Here is an 18,776-nt window from a genome sequence, read left to right as displayed (position 1 = left end):
TTTTGTCGCTTTATTATCCTAGCCTGCAATAAACTCGACTGTCGGCATCATGCATACGGAACTTTCTAAGAAATTCGTTCTTTTGTTTACCAAGATGCCTCAATATCAGAAGATATGAATAGTATAATGAAAAAAATACAACAAAATTACTGGTGCAGCAAAAGAAGTCCGACAAAAAAAAAACAACACGCAATAGCGTTCAAATAAGATTCTTTTTTATGTACATAACTACTAACACTAGACTGAAATAAACTTTTTCTTTTTCTAATTCTGATTTTTCTTCTCTCCATTTAACGACCACTCTCTATAACGCCATAAAATGCACAGTCCCTTCAGTGCCGTTATATAGAGTTTACACTGTATTTCACTTTTACTTTTATATTTTTTTTACATTTATTGCATACTCTTTCGGTAAATTGAATTTAACTACGATTTTCTCTATACATAAAAAACACAAATACTTAAATACTTATTTGTAGAATAAAGAAAGTATTAAAATAAAATACCATTATAATAAAAAAAACAATTTAATCATAATTATATTAAGATCTTGTTACAGGTACGCACATTATTAAAATCTAAAGCATATTGAACACTTTATATAACAACAATATAAAAACTATAAACTAAATTAATAATCTAAAAACAAAATAACACACAAAACAAAACAATATATATTTTGGTGCACTAACTCTACTCAAGTAGAGCATACTGCACATAATAATATAATCCAGAGTTACTTACAAACCTTATAATATTTCATATAAGGTTCAAAGTAAAAAAATATTTTTCAAAAATAAGGGTTGCCATACAATATGCTTCGTAATTGAGTTCTCACGAAAATAAAAACGTTACGGATCATCGCGTTAATATATTGAAACAATTCTATTGGTATTTGTTGGTAGACCACCAATAAATATCAATTATGTATTATGAAATGTATTATAAAAATACGGAAAGTGCATCCATTGGTGGATAACATAACCAACTGCTTAAATATATAGCCCGCAGTTTAGACAAATTCAACAACCCCTCATAATATGTTAGAATTCGTCAAGCCGTTTGAGTTGCAGAACTCTCCAAAGAATAATAACGCTTTATAACGCTTTCTACACTCACAGCCCCACACTAGGATTTCCTGTATCGTGGGTGCCATGGACACACACAGAGACAAATATACAAACAACCAGACCCAAAAACAGAAATTTAAATTCATCATTTAGAAATCTGTCTGGCTGGGGATCGAACCTGGGACCCTTTGCACGTCAGACCGGCATGGTGACCGCTCCGCCACGCGGGTCGTCAAGACACCTATGTACCTATGTAGGTACATACGCTCGAGAAACATTACCCTCCACAGTCAATATCCTATTTATACATAAATTTCGAAAATTCCTTTGAAAATTGCTTTATATACTCATACATAGTCCTACACTCTACTTACAAATTATCTCAAACGAAATAAATACAACACTAACTAATAATTATTATAAAAATAATGAAGTCGACTGCTTAAAACTAATAAACTGAAAAGGGACGGAATCCAAAAACACCTCATTGTTATGTTAAATCACATTAAAATCTATCGAGATATTTGACTGCAGGGTATAACAAAAAATAAGACAATTATGCATACACATATACATTCATACAACATCATTTATACAACATTACCCTCCGCAACCAAGTAATCAAAATTAATTTAAAATTACGTTAAGTATATACGTAATAATCTCTGTAAATGCATTAATCATTAATCTCATCAGCCATTGAAATAGGATGGAAATATCTAGAATTTTCCTTGCTTTAAAGTTATCATTAATTCCACCAAGTCCTAGAAGTTTTTAAAAGCAGACTCGCATTTAACGGGCTAAGCTGCACAGGCAAGCACAAAGCTCTGTACAAAGCAGCAATGGATGTAATGCCACTTAATCCGACCACCAAGGTTTACCATGATTGCCGTAACGAGACATACCCGAGCGACAAGTACATGTCTACCGTCGAAGGCAGGCCACAATCCACGATCGTTGTCGACAGGAGGCGACATGGCAACTGTCACCATCTCTCTGTCGTCCATCTATTACCTTCTATATAGGCCATATATCTGGCATCAAAAGTATAAATCATTTATATAGCCACAATTCAACAAACCATTCTCTTGCACATCTGCTAGGAAAGAATACAAAATTGCATCCGAGCTCAATTTGACCCTACCAAACTCCTTATACTGTACTACAGTCTTCATCACATAGTCAAACATGTTCTGAAAGGGCGCGTCAGTTAATTTGAGTAAATTTGCAATCGTATTAAGGAACTGATTCTTCAAATCAGTGTTATCTATTGTTACCAAGTGGACAAGAGCGTAGTACCAGACATTGGGGCAGTTTATAGAGTCGCTGATCAGCTCCGCCAAATACATGATCACACACTCCCAGTCTGCTCCCGTCGTACTGCACTTCGTTTGAATTATCTGAACAGTCTGAAAATAAGAATACTTCTTAGAATAATTATATGGGTTTCCTTGCGGAATTAAGGCTTACGCTATAGTCTCTGTATCTCTGGCAGAATGCAAATTAACAGACTTAACTCTAAGAAAATTTAACAAATTATACTTAATAAAAACAAAAACATATCAATTGCTCAAAAAGTATTAACGGAAAAACAAGTAAACTTAAAAACAGTTATTCTTTTGTAAGTATATTAATAAAGCATGTAAAGTAAGAATAAAATATTAGAAGGCACTGCAACTCATATGTTAAAATCCGTCAAGCAGTTATGTAAGCGAGAAAACAAATCCTTTAAACAGATAATTTATTCCGCGTATCCCTCTTCCTAGCGTGGACAAGATAAGAGAAAATAATCAAATATGAGGAAGTTTTTCCACAAATTTTGACTAACTTTAAACCTTCCACTACGATACGCCACTCTTTTAGATTCTTTCGCTATAATAAAGCTTTAGTTAAGCCTATGTTCCTACGCTATCAATGGTCGATGGATTCTTTAAAACGATCCATTTAAGGTCATCAAGAATTATAATTATACGAGAATAATTACAAGAAAAGTACTATTTTCATCAAACTCACCTCATAAATAATACTTTTGTACATATCAGCCACTCCTCTAACTGGTGCTGCTATTTGCAGATGACTATAATTCCTCTTCGCCTTCATAGTGTCTACCTCATCAAACGACGTACCATACATATCGATCATATGGGGAGCCTTTGATTGGAAGGATATCCTCTTAAAGATCCTGTAGAAGTCCAGAAGAAACCGTAGAATGACTGACATCACATACTTGTAGAAGTTTTGTTCTATTTCCTTGTTTTCAGCTTCATCTAAAGCCCTGGTTGAGACAGAAAAACTGCTTAATAAAACTAAAAACTAAAAAGAAGAAATAGACCAGATATGAGGAAGAAGTGTCATCTAGTTATTACCAATTGTTTATCATTAGTTAGGAAATCAGACAAACGATAATACATCTGTGGCTGACTGTAGGTAGGATTCTAATCTTATCTTAGTCACATATTCAAGGGCAGTGGCCACTCACCATCAGGTGGACTGCATGCTCGTTTGCGACTTCTACCTATATTTTTAACAATCATGCTCGCTTCGCTCATCTGCTTATGAAATTATATAAAAAGTCAGTGGATATTTCATTTGTACTTACAAAAGAACATATACATCTTGTAACCCTTGCATTTGTGTATCCGTATCATTCCTGATCTGGTCATTTACCCAATCATCGAATATATCATCAGAAGATTTTGTTTCATCAGGAATTTTTAAATCATTCATTGGTTGTAGTCCAGCAAGCTGTTCTGGTTCTTGGGAGATCTCTGCCCATTCCAAGACTTTGTTGTAGGGATAGTCTGGCTTCAGTGGCACCAGCTTAAGACTTGAATCTTCTCTGTTGATTGGGAGAGGCCATTGTCCATCAGATAAGGACAAATGGGTTAACATTATTATTGGTAATGTTTCGAACCTGTGGAGTATACATTTGTTAGTAAGAGCAAAAATTTAATTGAAAGTTTATATAAAAATTATAACTAAAATAAAATGTTTACTTTTGTAACCATTTGAGAAGTTAAACTTCTGTATAGTTAATTATTAAAAAAATGTGCGTTCGTGTTTGTATACCAATTTATTAATATTATTATTGTCACGTAAAGTTACAAAAACGTTTCAGGGATATTATTAATATTATTTTTGATATCCTTGTTAGTGAGTGACGATATTCTCGGACGAAGCTTTCCTTATTCATCTTAGGTGTCCTTGATGCTGTAAGCAAATTGGATTGCATGTCGTTAAAAATACCTACTCCAAAAAAAATAAACACAGTACTTTTAGGTGTAGGTTGGCTACTAAAATGTCAAGGGTAATTTTTTTTAATAATAATTATGTAACAAATACTAATGCAACTACCCGAGTTTCGTTAGTATTTTTTCAAAGTTCGATTAAAATACAAATGAAATTGGTCAACAACCAGCAAAAAAAGTATCTTTTTCACTTAGCCTATTTACTTATTAATTATAATATTTATGTTGTAAGCATTACATTAAATTAAAAGGTAAAATACACGGTATTGAAATTCGCATGTAGCTACAAAAATTTGTAATATCTACTTATTCATTACTTGCCGAGTAAATAGGTACAGTCTTTTTAAAAACGTGTGATATAAGTACTAGCTTTTGACGTGGTCCCACTCACATGGACATCGTTTACTTTGGTTAAGAGTATCCTAAGTACTTAACCCGGGTCATAAACTATTTGTGTGCCAAATTTCATCGAAATCCATCTAGACTTTTTGCGTGAAAGAGTAATAAACATTCATCCATCCTCAAAAATTATTTGGTATAATATTAATAACAAAAAATATAATTGCATGCTGTAAAAATCAATTTTCTAAGTGTGGACTAATGTTTTTAGGATTACGTATGCTGAAAATAATTTATATTTATTATAATGATTATTATTAGATATCAATAGTTATGGAGTACTTACATATTGAATTATTAGACTAAGTACCACAATTAGAAAAGATTATTCACACCAAAAGCAAGCGTTTATATAGCGAGCTAAAAACCTAATAATGCTATATTTTATAGATAACAAGATAATAATGGAAATGGAAATTTGTATGTCATTGTTTAAAATAAATTTAATAAAATTCTATTCATATAAAATTTGTGAAATAAAATTTTATTCCATAGTTTAGGTACTTTCTTTTTATCCGATGACGGAGGGAATTTTTTTTCGAGCATATGTATGTATGTATGTATGTATGTCTCACTCTGACCCGCGCTGTAGCCCAAACGGCTTGACAGATTTTAACATATGAGGTGTCGTTGGATTCGTCTAAATTGTGGGAGTGACATACGCAAATTTCTTTTCTTTTCATGTTCACCGTAAATTATTTTTAAACAGCCAGATTTTTCGTTTCTATAATTATTACTAGTTATGTACCTACCCACCTATATTATTTAAAAAAAAAATGATATTTTAGTTGATATGTTTTAGTTTTAGTACTAGAAGTGGTCATGTGGCATTCTTTTAATAAGTATGTGTGTGAAAGAGAGAAAGAAAGAGAGATAAGATTAGAGTAGTAAACGTGTATACAATCCACCTATTTAGCACTATAAGAAACGTAATTCTGTGTATCTTTTCAATTTTTATTATTTTTTCAAAAACACAGACAAAGCCGAGCGCTAAACCAATAGATAGTATCGAACATTACACTGTTGTCACCAATTACGTACTTAGTAACAAAAAACAATGCCTTTACACAATTAGTTATGTACGTCATAGCTTCACTGTTACAAATTATCAATACTTATCAATACCGTTTATAATTGTGTTGTTGAAGGTAAGATCGTCTTTTGTTTATTTCTTTATAACATGGGAGTAGCAGACTAGCATGCATTCCACCTGGTAAATGGCTACTGTCGCCCATGAACATCTGTAATCAACCCCAGATAGGATTAGGTATTCCTACCTGAGGTCGGCTACGGATGCGTCGCTTCCCCTGAGGGCTAAGCTGTAACGCCGAACGAAAAGTATGTCTCCCTTGCCACACCCTTCAAACTAGAACACAGCAGCGCTAACACTGCTGTGTATGAGGCAGAAATAGGTGTGGCAGTGGTGCCGCCGGCGTCGAAACACAAAGGGTTCTACCTCCTTTAAACCTTCTGTATTTTGTTTATTCTATCAAAGCCTTTTAATAAGATTAATAGCAAACGATCATGCAGTTCATCTGATGGTAAGCAGTCACTGTCGTCCATTGATATCTGAAAGTAACTAAGGTGGTCCAACCCTCTGTGGTTCGACTCCGGCTGCACCACTATAACGCCTATTTCTGCCTCATAACAGCAGTGTTAAGCGCAGAGATGTAATCCCATTGCTGAGAACGAATAATATAATAATTATAATATTTTTTTATTTCAGATAACAGAGATCTACCTATAGTTAATAGAGATATACCTATAATTAATAAATCATGTACTTGCGGGGCACCCCGTGCAGACAACAATACTGAGCCATGGGTAGTTCCGTCTTAGTTTCAATCATCGTCCGCGCAAAATGCCTCCAAACAGGTGCATGCACATCCTCACAAACAGTTTTTAGCATGATGTTGTGACTATCCCTTATTCTCCTCATCAGCGGTGCTACTTTTTTTCCTTATGACAGCATGAAAGCTATCAGTTTGAGTCTGAGCAAACATCTCGGAGGCTCTACAAAAGCATGGAAGTCTCAACATCATCCTAAAGACCCCAGCGTCGAGCACCACAGTAGGACCGAGAGGAGATGCTGCCTTAAAGGTGGCACCTTAAAAGTAAGGTGGTCGTCTCATATGTGATTCATTCGTCATTTACACCTTTCTTCCGAAACCGGGTTTCACGCTAGGATAGCTAGATGGCATCATTATTTTTCAGAAGCAGTGGCTCAAATAGAGTATGTTGCTTTTTTCACCATGAGCAAAAGGTTTTTCAGAGACTAAAGAATATTTCTTTTCCCGCTTATATTAAGACAGTTCGGACCTCTAACTATAGACGCCATTGGTTCAGGACATTATAAGGGAGATACTTATTACTAGGCGTATCCATTTAGTTCTCAAGGACAGAAACGCAGCTGACACTTACTTAGTTGCTGTTGTTAGGTTAATTCAGATTTCCATGGACGATAGTGGCTTTTGTACTATCTGGTAGACTACTTGATTATTTGCATCACCAACTTCGAAATACAGTTCAGGTGATTATTTTTCGTGTGATTAATATGACGTAATAATCTACTTTTTAAAACAATTTGTTTTTTAAGTTAAGATGTCCATGTCGGAATCGTTCTCCATGTATGTTAGCTAAGTCAGTTACATAAGAATCGGATGATGGTACGAGTAAGTGGGTTTTGTGAATTTACGAAAATTAATTTATAGTTTGACAACGAAAGATCTCCTGAGCCGAGGTGATATTGTCAGTGGGGAGTGCTTCCACAGTGTCAGTTTGGGGCTTGTATATATGCAACATGTTAAGAAAACTTCGATAGCGTGATTCAGAAGCGCTATCTATTGATTTTTCGGAAAGTTGCCACATAACCCGTTCAGAAATTTGTAGCACCATTTCATGACGAATTGTGGAAAGTCATCACAATAGCACACATCATGTCTACGTAAAATATATCCTAATAGAATTTGATAATATAATGTGAAGTGTTACTTCGTCTTCAGGGATAGGAATACCTTAACCTACTTTGAGAACCCCTGTAAAAACATAACATGGGCTATGTTATTTACTATACACAAGTGAATTGCGTAATAATATATATTTTTTATTTACTTCTTTATATTCCGTTTTATGTAATATTGCAGGTGAAATTACATACACTTATCGATAACCTTTTACATTCGCAAAACATAAGATTGTGACCAACCCGATATAGAATATTATGCTATACCAGTAAGAAAAATAAAAATAAAGTGTAAATAAACAAAGTAGTGAATCAATTCCTTTTAATAGTGAAATCAAAACTGAACTAAACAGTTCATCACTCCATATTAGGTCATTGAAAAACAAATAATTGTGTTATACATTTATTCATTACAATAAACAGATCGTTACAAATTGGATTCCCGGAAAATCTAATCTTATCTAATCAATTTCCAAGCAACGCAATAAATCTTTTTCCTCGTAATCTTTTATATCGCGGTATAGTTTTGTATTTGTCTTCAATGGTTCCTTTAATGGTATTCTAAGTGATTCTATGGTGTCTATAATGAAATCGAACAATAAATTGGCATCACTACTCGGCTGCGTGTAGATTGTTGCTTCTAGTTCGTCCACAATTATATCACCTGGATCTATTCGAGCGTTTACTTCAATTGTTTTAAGATGGATTAGAGCGTGGATCCAGATAGAGCTACAGCTCTTTGACTCGTCCGTCAGCTCAGCCAAGTACTTGACATTGCATACCCAAGTTGGCATGTTTGTTGTGCAGTGGCTTTGCACAATATCTATAGGCTGCAACAGAAATGAAAGCACATTATCAGTTGTAGATTTCAAGAACAACGAAGCCAATAATTTCTATACTCATATTCATAGCTAAATTAAGACATCTCGTTTAGACTATATAGGACGTAGATCTAAACAAACATATCCAGTAAATTATGATATTTATCGCTCGCTTCTAGATACTATAAAATTTTCCATATTCAATCAGTTGAATCAGGTGTTAAAAATTAGAATCATAAATATAATAAACAATCTAAAATTGCCGTATAAGGCATGGTTCCCAAAACGCTGGGGGCGTTTCCTTGTTAAAAATTATGCATAAAAATAATGATTTCATCAAAAATATTATCTCTTCTGAAAAAAGGAAAATACAAGAAACTAACCTTTGCAATGATTGCTTTACAAATATCCGAGTGCCTTCGGGGCTCCGCTGCAAATTCTAAAGCTGTCTGTCCTTTTCTATCTCGCAAGTGTTTCAGAGCAGTGTAAAAGGAATTGTTATATGCGTTCACGTCAAGAAATTCGGCGAGAGACCATTCTGATAACGATATGTCCTGTAGATAAGTCCTATAGAAAGTCAGCAAGAAGTTCTCGATGACGGCTCTTGAGAACTTACTCCATAACATGTTGTCAGAGTCTACAATGGGCCTGGAATAAAAATAGAAAATAAGATAGAAGACAAGAAGGAATTTGCAAGCAGTCTTGGGATCTTACGAATAAACGTGACTGTATTTTCTTTTGTCGCATCAAACCAAATCAAACTGCTAGCGTAGCAAAATTAGCGTGCCGATGATAAGTGGCTACTACCACGCTTGGACATCTGTAATCAATCTAAGATACATTTAAAGTCCTACCTAAGGCGACGTTGCTACCCTTGTGAAATAAACTGGAATACTTCATGTATTTTACACACCCTCAAGCCAGAACACTGTGTTTAACACTGTGTTCAACACTGTGTTCAACACTGTGTTCAACACTGTGTTCAACACTGTGTTGTCTGTAGAACACAGTGTTTAACACTGTTCATGATAATAGGCGTGGCGGTGGTGCCTCGGGAGTCTCACCTCGAAGAGACACCTTTAAATTTATTAGTAAAATACATTTGAAAATCAAGAGTTCATCTACAACTACCAGCACTTACATATGCTCATTTTTCTTCTTCAAGGAGTAAACATAATTTTCCGTCCACTTCTTCAGCCATACATTCTGAAGCTTCGATTTCACGTCATTTGCATCACATGAACTGAAATCTTTACGCGGTTCCAAGACCATAACCCTGTCCGTTGAACCAATCACTTTGGGCACATTATAATCTGGATTTGGAAAAAGCCTATCTGGCGTTTGGGTGGTAGAAGGAAAATCAATCGGGAGTGGCCAATCTCTAATGAAATTATTCGCATGCGTCAAAGGTTCCGAATTAGTACCATATTCATAATACTTCACAGGAACTGGATAATCTCTTTCTATATCGGCCACATTAACTACATCATTAGTTTTCTTTATTGCCGTTCCCTCAAGATGCTTTTCTGTTGGCTCCACTACATCCATATTCTTTATATTTTGTGTCGAAATGTGCTCAATATTCCTACGAGGATTAGGTAAAATTTGCAACTGTATTATTTTCGGTTTTAAAGGGCTTTCTGATACGGGAGTGTCATCCTTTTTTAGTATTTGTATCCGTGGAAATATTCTAATGACTTCTGTTGTATTATATGTTCCTTTAACATCATTGTCATCTGTGGTATTATACGTCCCTTTAAGGTCATTGATATCTGTGGTATTATATGTTTCTTGAACATCATTGCTATCTGAGGTATTATATGTCCCTCTAACATCATTGATATCTGTGGCATTATATGTCCCTTTAATATCAGTGATATCTGTATCATTATACGTCCCATCCACATCGGCTTTTGTGGCATCATCTGTTCCTTTAATACCAATGGCTTCTGTGATATTATATGTCCCGGCAACAAAATCCAGCGATACGGCCGGATTTATTAAGTTTAAGACCAGAATCAGGAATAGCCTGGAATAGAAAATTGTGTTGTAATTTTAAAAAATAATTTCTTAAGTGTCGTTATGAAGTTTAAAATGTGATTTTTACAGACTTCGATAAAGGCAGAGGTTCTATGTTTGGCTCTAAGTATTTTTTTTTATATTTGAGCCAAACGATAAAGCAGACGTGCTACATGATGGAAAGTAGTCAACGTCACCTATGAACATTTAAACACCAGAGGAGTTGCAAAGCATCACCGGCTTTGTAAAAGACCTCTTTTTGCATTTTTTTTGAAGAACCCCATGTCATAGCGCGCGGGAATACCTCAAGCCGGCGATGCATTGGCGACTCCTCTGGTGTTGCAAATTTCCATAGGCGACGGTGACTGCTTTCCATCAGATAGCCCGTCCGCCTTATCGTTAGGTATAAATATAAAATAAATACCAAAAACACGACCGATCTCCTTCCATGTTCTCGCACAACTGAATTTAGAGTATAAAATTACTATGTTAAGATTGTTAGTCACGCATTTGTTTCACACATATTGTTATAAATCGTTAAATTACATTAATTATCGTTTTATCGGAACTAGGTATACGAAATTATTTATTAAAACTAGGTATATAATTTCGTTAGACCGATTCTAATTAATTTTCAATTATTGGAATTCTATTGTTTTGTAATTTAAATACTTAATAAAAAATAATAAACACATAATCAATATCATAAAATGGTTCATACTCTCTTGTATTCAGTTTATAATAAAATAAAATAATATAGCAATATAATTGTTAAGTAATCATAATTACAATAAAAATTAAAAAAAGAACAATCAAACACTAAAATATAACTAAACACAATTAACAATATATTTTTTAAATAAGATAAATGAGCCAAATTGCTGCCCCGAAGAAGTGAACCCAAAATAATAATATTGTATTTAAGGAGCTTTAGAGTGCATAAGAATGAATTTAAAAAATCCATAATAGTCTAGTGCCTCCTATTTCTGTCTTATAACAGTAGTGTTAACTACTGTGTGTGGTTTAAAGTGGTTCGACTCCGGCGGCACCACCGTCACATCTATTTTTGCATAATTATTATGCATTGTTAAACACTGTTGTGTTCTGGTTTGAAGGGTGTGGTAAGGGAGACATACTTTTTGAGGCGTTCCAGTTAAGTTCTTAGAGGTAACAGCGCATGTGTGGTCGACCTTGGGTTGGAATCTAATTTTATCTGGGGTTCATTACGGATGTCCATGGGCGGCAGCAGCCACTTACCACCAGGCAATCCGCATGCTCGTTTGCTGCATCCCAGTGGCGGAAAGCTCGCAATATCTGTCTGACGCGCATATTTTCCGGGATTCGATGCCTGGCCAGAGAATATCTAAAATAAAGATTTCTGTTCTGGGTCTGGGTGTTGTGTATTCGTCTTTATGTTAGTCCATGGCACTCACGTCACATGAAATTCTAGTGTGAGGATGTGAGTGTGGAAACCGTCTTTTTTAAATTTCATAAACAAGTGTAGCATGAAAATTGCAATTGACATAGAAATCGCTACCTGCTTCGCTTAAGAATCCCGTCAATTTAACCAACGTCTTAGCCCTTATCTCTCCGCTCCAATAGAAGGTCGACACTTAGTACAATCAGGTCGCTTCCACAATACTGTGACGAATTACCTTTAATTCATTGTTTCGTATTCATATAATCTCAATGTGTGGACTGCATGTGCAGGAAGTAACATGTGTTGCAATCAGACTCTATGCCACCACTCCATGCATCACATGCAATCATCTTCAACGCATTACTGTCCCACTGCTGGGCACGGGTGTCCTCTCAGAATGAGAAGGATTAGGCCATAGTCCACCGCGTTGGCCAAGTGCAAATTCGTAGATTTCACATACCTTTGAAAACTATTTTTTATTAAGATTTCTATAGTATGCAGGTTTTCTCACGATGTTTTCCTTCACCGTTTTAACAAGAGATAATTAATTTCTAATACGCACATAACTTTGAAAATCAGTGCGGGCCTGGGATTTGAATTTCGGATCCCTCTAAAAAATGGCCGAAATTCAAGCCCTAGGCTAGGCTTTATAGATTGATTAGAATGCCTAATGGCTTCAGTAGCCACATATCATCAGATTTTGTATAAAGTCATTGTCACGCAATGACTTTATAGCCCTATATGTTATCTAATCTATGCCCTATATTTAATCTTTTCGATTGTTATATATATTTGAACCTCTTTGCGTAGGTATCAATACATTGTTAGGTATAAACAAAAGTACATAATATGTGTTGTCTATTTTCGTGGCACTCAAAGCGCTTGCCGAAACATTAGCGATTTTATCTGAACGCGATATTTCATCTCGACCGTATCTCAGAAATAAAATCAATCAACGATAAATCTTATTCTGAGATTCAGACCGCAAGGTTCCGAAAATAATGTATTATAACAATTCTATTACGACCACAGAGTTTGAGGTAAATAGAAATGGTCACACTTGACGCACTTTCTTTGTCTCATTGTCTACAAAGTGTAAATCTTAGAGATTCTTGCTTCAAATTAAAATATATGTGACAAGTAAGTTGTTGAATTAAAAACTTTACTAAAATGTGCAGAAGTTTCAATACCAGAAATAATAGCTACTAATATATAAAGATGTCTAGATTTTTTAATTTTGGTAATGCAAAGATCTTGAAATTAGAGAAGTTTAATTAGATGTGGTAACAATATTTTTTAGAAACATGTCGATTCTCTGAATTAAAACTCTATTATTACTACATTTTATTTTTATTCTCCTTATATTAACATTAAAATTTGTGCTCCAATAAAAATAAAATACTTTTTGGTGATACATAACTCGTGTTGACATTTCTATTTATTCTATAACACCAACAAACTATTGTCTGTGGCGAAGTTTTTAAACTTATCAGCTGTCAAATCTGACATTTGGGAGTCCGCCATTGTTGCGGTGGGATCGGTGGCCAATGGCGGCCTCCGCTTTGAATTTCGAATGTTTTCTTTTTTAGGGCTCCTCGCTATTGTTTTAGGTGATTGTGTTGTTTTTGTTTTTACCAGTCATTGTGTTTTAAGTAAGATGGAGATACCTATACAGGGACATGGTTGAAGCCACGGTTTGAAACAACGAATATTAGGTACTCAAAGAAATGGTGCGTATTGTATAATCACCTTTTTTTTTAGGGGAAACCCTCAAAAGGTACCCGACGACGTGGGAGCGACGCCGGGCTATGTGGGATTTTCACCGCACTAAAACCCCCGGTGGCCGTCCTAAGCGCTTGGTGGAGAACTCCAGGATCTCCGATGGAACGCAACCGGAGTCCTCCGATCGCGATGCCCCGGTCGGGCTCTGCCCTGGGGGAAGCAGTTTACGCTCCTCCCGCACACCTGGTGCAGCATGCATGACGGCATGCGACCACACATGCCGCCGTCCTTCCCGGGGTTGTTTGCCGGACGGTTCGAGCTCCCACCCTGGCCGCCGGCAACCCCGGAAGCCCCCTTTTGGTCGCCTCTTACGACAGGCACGGGATACCGTAGCCCTATTCTAGTCCCGGAACTGCAGGGACAATTGTATAATCACCTATGAATGTAAATATAATTTCACCACTTTGCCACCGATTTTGTACGCGTAACCTTTTATACCTTCTTAGACTTAAGTAACTTCCCAAAACGATAAAATAAATGGTAATTATTTCTAACCAAAAAAACCAAGTACTAAGTTTCATAAAGCTTGCTTCAAAATTGGTTAATTTTCAAACAAACTTTCAGTCCCTATATAATCCTTTTAGGGGTGTTTCATCGAAAAATCTGTTCTTAGTGGGTTAGTCATAAAATGAAACTAAGTATTACCCAAATTTCATGCTTCTAGCTTCAGTAGTTTACGTTTCGCGACTGTGGATTAGTCAGTCAGGGAAAACCTTTTTATAAATATGACCGAACATCAGATGTACTGCAAGGCCCCGTGCTACATTTACTCGTACATGAAAATAATGATTTGTCAGTAAAATCATCTACCTATAGATACAGTAGGTATACCTATTAAAAATCTGTATACCTATTAAGTTTTCTTAAAGAACCCCACATATTACACTCACGCATAAAACGATTTTGATTCCATGCTTAATACGTAAATCATCCCAATTTTCTACTACAGTGGCTCATATTATGACTTCAGTAGCACTACCATGAGTTGGCATAGAAACGCCACTATAGAAATTGTAAATAGAAAACTATTGTCATTTTGCTAGTGAATAACATAACTACTATCGTTACGGTATTTCTTGACAACGTCTGTCAAATTAATGACTCATGGGACCGAATTTGTATGGCAATAGATCATAATGACATTCGCTAGCGATTTGATTTCGATAGGTTTTTTACGTTACGAGTGGCTCACACTACGGAATTTAGTTCTACGAGTAACCACCAGAGGCGCTGTACAATTTTTCATACATTTATTTTACGCAGTCGCTAGCGAGTAATACTTTTGTGAACTCATGGTAGTGCTACTGGATGACCATAGATAATGGCTATCGAAAATAGTTTTTAATGACAGCATTCAGACTAAATAAGTCCAATTTAGTTCAAAATAGCAGCAGTGAGTGGTTGAAATGTTTTCCTCTCCCCATGAAAACGTGTGCCTGTATTGAATAAGGGTGATTTTACACTCTCGTCAGTAACATTTACTTGCAAGCAATAGCATTTTTACCTTAAGAACATGCATGGATCTCAGGGACCCACCTCCACAATAATAATATAGTTTTAAATTAAACTATTTCGCTTATATTTTTATCTTTATAAGTAGATATAATATAATCACAAATAACTACAGCGTAATTAGAATAATTCTTAATCACTTAATGAAATCTTCATGAGAAAACCAAACAAAAACGTAGTTCTTAAATTAATAAGTTCTATAAGGGCATAGATGCATTACCTATAGTATAAAATGTCATTGTATAAGGGCTATAAAGTTTACCAAGGTTCATTTGGTACGTGATACTATAGCCCAACCCCTTTTTATTCTGAGAAGTGACCTATGCCCAGCAATGAGATAATAATGACGATGTATACAATAAATTTAAAGAAAAATGAATAACAGAAGTCAAATACATAATATGTTTCACCGAAAATTTATGTTCAGTATTTCGGACTGGCTGAAATACTGATAATAAATAAAGAGTTGATTCAAAATTTGAAATGTTGACGTTTTTGTCACGGACACGGAAAAAATGTTTTGGACAGGGAATAAACATACAGTCATAATTCGTAGTTCGTCACGTCAACTTCAACAACATTCAAATTCAACAAATTTCAACAAGAGTGTGTAGCAGCCATAAATACTGACGAGTCACCCTCAGATGTAGCCGGTCGTATTTTGACAAGAGGTTTGAGGGCACAGCGTTAAAAGCTTTTGAAAAAAAGAAAATGACGCACAAATTTATCCTCCAAAGGGAGTGTTGAGTTTATAAAAGTTTATAAAATGGGATAGTCAAAATATGAAGCCTTTATTAATGGAAGTGGCAACGAGCATGCAGTCCACTGGAAAAGTTGCAACTGTCTATGGACATCTGTCATCATCAACACATTACAGTCCAACTGCTGAACACGGGTCTCCTCTCACAATGAGAAGGATTAAGCCTAGTCCACCGCGCTGGTCAAGTGCGTATTGGTAGACTTAACAAACCTTTGAGATTTTTTATTATAAATCTCTCCAGTATGCAGGTTTCCTGACGATGTTTTCCTTCACCGTTTAGTAAGTGATAATTAATTTATAAAACGCACATCACTTTTGAAAAATCAGCGGTGCGTTCCTGGGATTTGAACCTCGGACTCCTCGATCGAGAGGCCGAGTTTCTTAACCACTAGGCTATCACTGCTTTTGAAGGTTTCCCCCTCGATAACAAAAAAAAAGGCTATCACTGCTATTCATTCGATTGCACCGGTTTTACTGGCACTTATATTGATTTTCTGTGCGATGATCATCAACCAATTACTGTCCCTGGGCACGGATCTCCTCTCAGAATGAGAAAGATTAGGCTATAAGCGTTAGCAAATGCATTAGCGTTTACTTTAAATAATTTTATTACATTACATCGTGGTTGTTTGTTATTGTAACTAAGTGTTCATTTCCTATTACGTTTGTTTGTACGTATCTAATTATAATTAACTAATAGGAAGTTCTAATATCGTGAGTCAAAAGGCGCGCAAAGAAATGGGCAGTTGCGAAATATTAGGCAAAGGGGTTTAATATCCTGTAAATTCACTATAAATTTCAGGCTTTTCCTTTTAGAAGTGTTTAATTCCAATCTCAGAAACTTATTCTTTAGTTTTTTTGTGTATTAAGTATAAATAAATTATCACAACCAACCGAAGGGTTCTACCACCTTCGAACACGTGTGGCGGTGCTGTTGGCGGAGTCGAACCACAAAGTGTTAGTCCTTAGGAGTAGCGGCGCATCTGTCGCCGACCTCGGGTAGGAATATCTAATTGACCTATCTGGGGTTGGTTACAGATGTCCATGTCGGCATGGCGGCCATGCCATGCCATGGCGGCAGTAGCCACTTACCATCAGGTGGACTGCATGCTCGTTTGCTACTCCTATATTATACAAAAAAATACACACTGAACAATAATATCATAAACAAAAACTTTGTCATTGCGTTGACCAAAAAAATAACAAAGTGTTATTATTATACGAATTTATATATAATGTTTAAGAGTTCAATGTCACGTACTAAAAAGCTTATGGTAATGGGGTTCGCTGACAGATCTACTTATAGTAAATCTGTCGAACTTAATTCTATTCTATAAATAATAAGTAAGTTAGCTGCGCGCCCGCGGCGTTCGTGGCTATTAAAAGAAAGATGTTTACTGAAGATATTTTAAACGTGCTTAACTCTAATACTTACATCTATTGAAGATATTGTGTATTGCAGAACCTAGATAAACAACATAGGTACTAACAACTTATTTATAACAATACATATATAAAAAAACTTTACCTTCATAAGAATCGTTATTTTACGTTTCATATTTTTTTTAAATTCTTAAGTAAATTCCTATTACCTAATCCAGCATAATAGGTATTATTTATGATTTTTAAATATTATATAGGAAAATTCTCTTTGTGTCTTACTACTTCATAAAATATACTCTAAATAATTCTTAAAAAATTAAATGTTTTATAAAAAATCCTTCTTCCGCGCGTACATAGTCATAATATTCATTTATTTTTAATTCAGGTTGTCATGGATTACCTATATTTATTTTAAATAATACCTACACGTGTGTCCACAAAACACCTCTACCCACACCAAAAATAAAACATCCCTTTCATACCTTACCTTTGAAAAACTGCGTCGTTTTGCTGAAAATGTGTAAACTTACTTCAACGCACATACAGACAGACGGTTCTCAACCTCAGTATTACAACAGCTAATGGCTATCCATTTCATAGAAAAATAAACGTAAACTCGAAATGTTTAACTGTTATGAAGCTACCGGGCTATTTGAAGTTTCAACGCTTATTTATGGAGAGGAAACCGTTATTAGGGTTCCGTACCCAAGGGGTATAAACGGAACCATTTTACTAAGCCTCCGCTGTTTGTCCGTCTGTCACAGGGCTCTATCTCCTGAACCGTAATAGATAGACACTTGATTTTACGGAGTATGTATAATGGTGGCCGCTATAACAACAAATATGTACTAGAAATAAATAAGTTGAAAATAAATGTGGGTTGTCGTAAGAGGAACCGCTATTTTTCGACTTTTCTCTCTTATTTATGGGACCTTAATAGTTAGACAGTTGAAATTTTCACAACATATGTATAGTTCGCGCCAACTTCGACGGTGGTAGAACCCTTTGTGGTTCGACTCCGGCGGCACCACCGCCACACCTATTTCTACCTTATAACAGCAGCGTTAGGCGCTGCTGTGTTCCGGTTTGAAGGGTGTAAGGGAGACAGACTTTTCCGAGGCGTTCCAGCTTAGTCCTCAGGGGTAGCATCTGTGGCCGACCTCAGGTAGGAATATCCTAATCCTATCTGGTGTTGATTGCAGATGACCATGGGCGGCAGTAGCCACTTACCATCAGGTGGACTGCCTGCTCGTCTGCTACTCTCACCTATATTATAAAAAAACAAAAAAAAACTGCTGGTACGCTCTGAAGTTGTTGCGAGCAGGTGTAGTCATACAATGTGCTATGGCGACGCGATTCATTTCTATATTCAGAGCGGACTAGCAGTTTTACGCGGACTA

General features: G+C 35.7%; 3 protein-coding genes across 3 annotated transcripts in view; 1 reads left to right on the top strand and 2 right to left on the bottom strand.

Annotated features, from left to right (window-relative positions):
* The window catches only part of LOC140755020 (G protein-activated inward rectifier potassium channel 3), a 502,832-nt gene that overhangs the window by 265,992 nt on the left and 218,064 nt on the right, over positions 1–18,776 (top strand). The gene's annotated exons all lie outside the window — the stretch shown is intronic.
* LOC140754990 (uncharacterized) lies at positions 1,977–3,963 on the bottom strand. The gene is made up of 3 exons (XM_073090152.1): positions 3,670–3,963; positions 3,084–3,345; positions 1,977–2,479 (listed from the first exon to the last, which is right to left on the bottom strand). The coding sequence occupies exons 1-3, from the start codon at positions 3,960–3,962 to the stop codon at positions 2,111–2,113; spliced, it is 924 nt and encodes a 307-aa protein (XP_072946253.1). The 5' UTR covers position 3,963; the 3' UTR covers positions 1,977–2,110.
* LOC140755253 (uncharacterized) lies at positions 8,121–10,126 on the bottom strand. Its single transcript, XM_073090496.1, has 3 exons — positions 9,642–10,126; positions 8,884–9,148; positions 8,121–8,509 (listed from the first exon to the last, which is right to left on the bottom strand). The coding sequence occupies exons 1-3, from the start codon at positions 10,046–10,048 to the stop codon at positions 8,141–8,143; spliced, it is 1,041 nt and encodes a 346-aa protein (XP_072946597.1). The 5' UTR covers positions 10,049–10,126; the 3' UTR covers positions 8,121–8,140.

This window comes from Epargyreus clarus, unplaced genomic scaffold (assembly GCF_041222505.1).
Source record: "Epargyreus clarus isolate Ecla_fem2 unplaced genomic scaffold, WU_Ecla_fem_2.2 ptg000032l, whole genome shotgun sequence".
NCBI classification, from domain to species: domain Eukaryota; kingdom Metazoa; phylum Arthropoda; class Insecta; order Lepidoptera; family Hesperiidae; genus Epargyreus; species Epargyreus clarus.
This window is presented reverse-complemented; position numbering and strand designations above follow the sequence as displayed.

Excerpts from the sequence above, each read along its gene's own strand:
- LOC140754990 (XM_073090152.1), bottom strand. The coding sequence starts at position 3,962 with ATGTTAACCCATTTGTCCTTATCTGATGGACAATGGCCTCTCCCAATC. Across the intron at positions 3,346-3,669 it reads CAAGATGTATATGTTCTTTT|GGCTTTAGATGAAGCTGAAA; the intron begins GTAAGTACAAAT and ends TGTCTCAACCAG. Across the intron at positions 2,480-3,083 it reads ACAAAAGTATTATTTATGAG|ACTGTTCAGATAATTCAAAC; the intron begins GTGAGTTTGATG and ends TCTTATTTTCAG.
- LOC140755253 (XM_073090496.1), bottom strand. The coding sequence starts at position 10,048 with ATGGATGTAGTGGAGCCAACAGAAAAGCATCTTGAGGGAACGGCAATA. Across the intron at positions 9,149-9,641 it reads AAGAAGAAAAATGAGCATAT|GCCCATTGTAGACTCTGACA; the intron begins GTAAGTGCTGGT and ends TTTTTATTCCAG. Across the intron at positions 8,510-8,883 it reads GTAAAGCAATCATTGCAAAG|CCTATAGATATTGTGCAAAG; the intron begins GTTAGTTTCTTG and ends TTTCTGTTGCAG.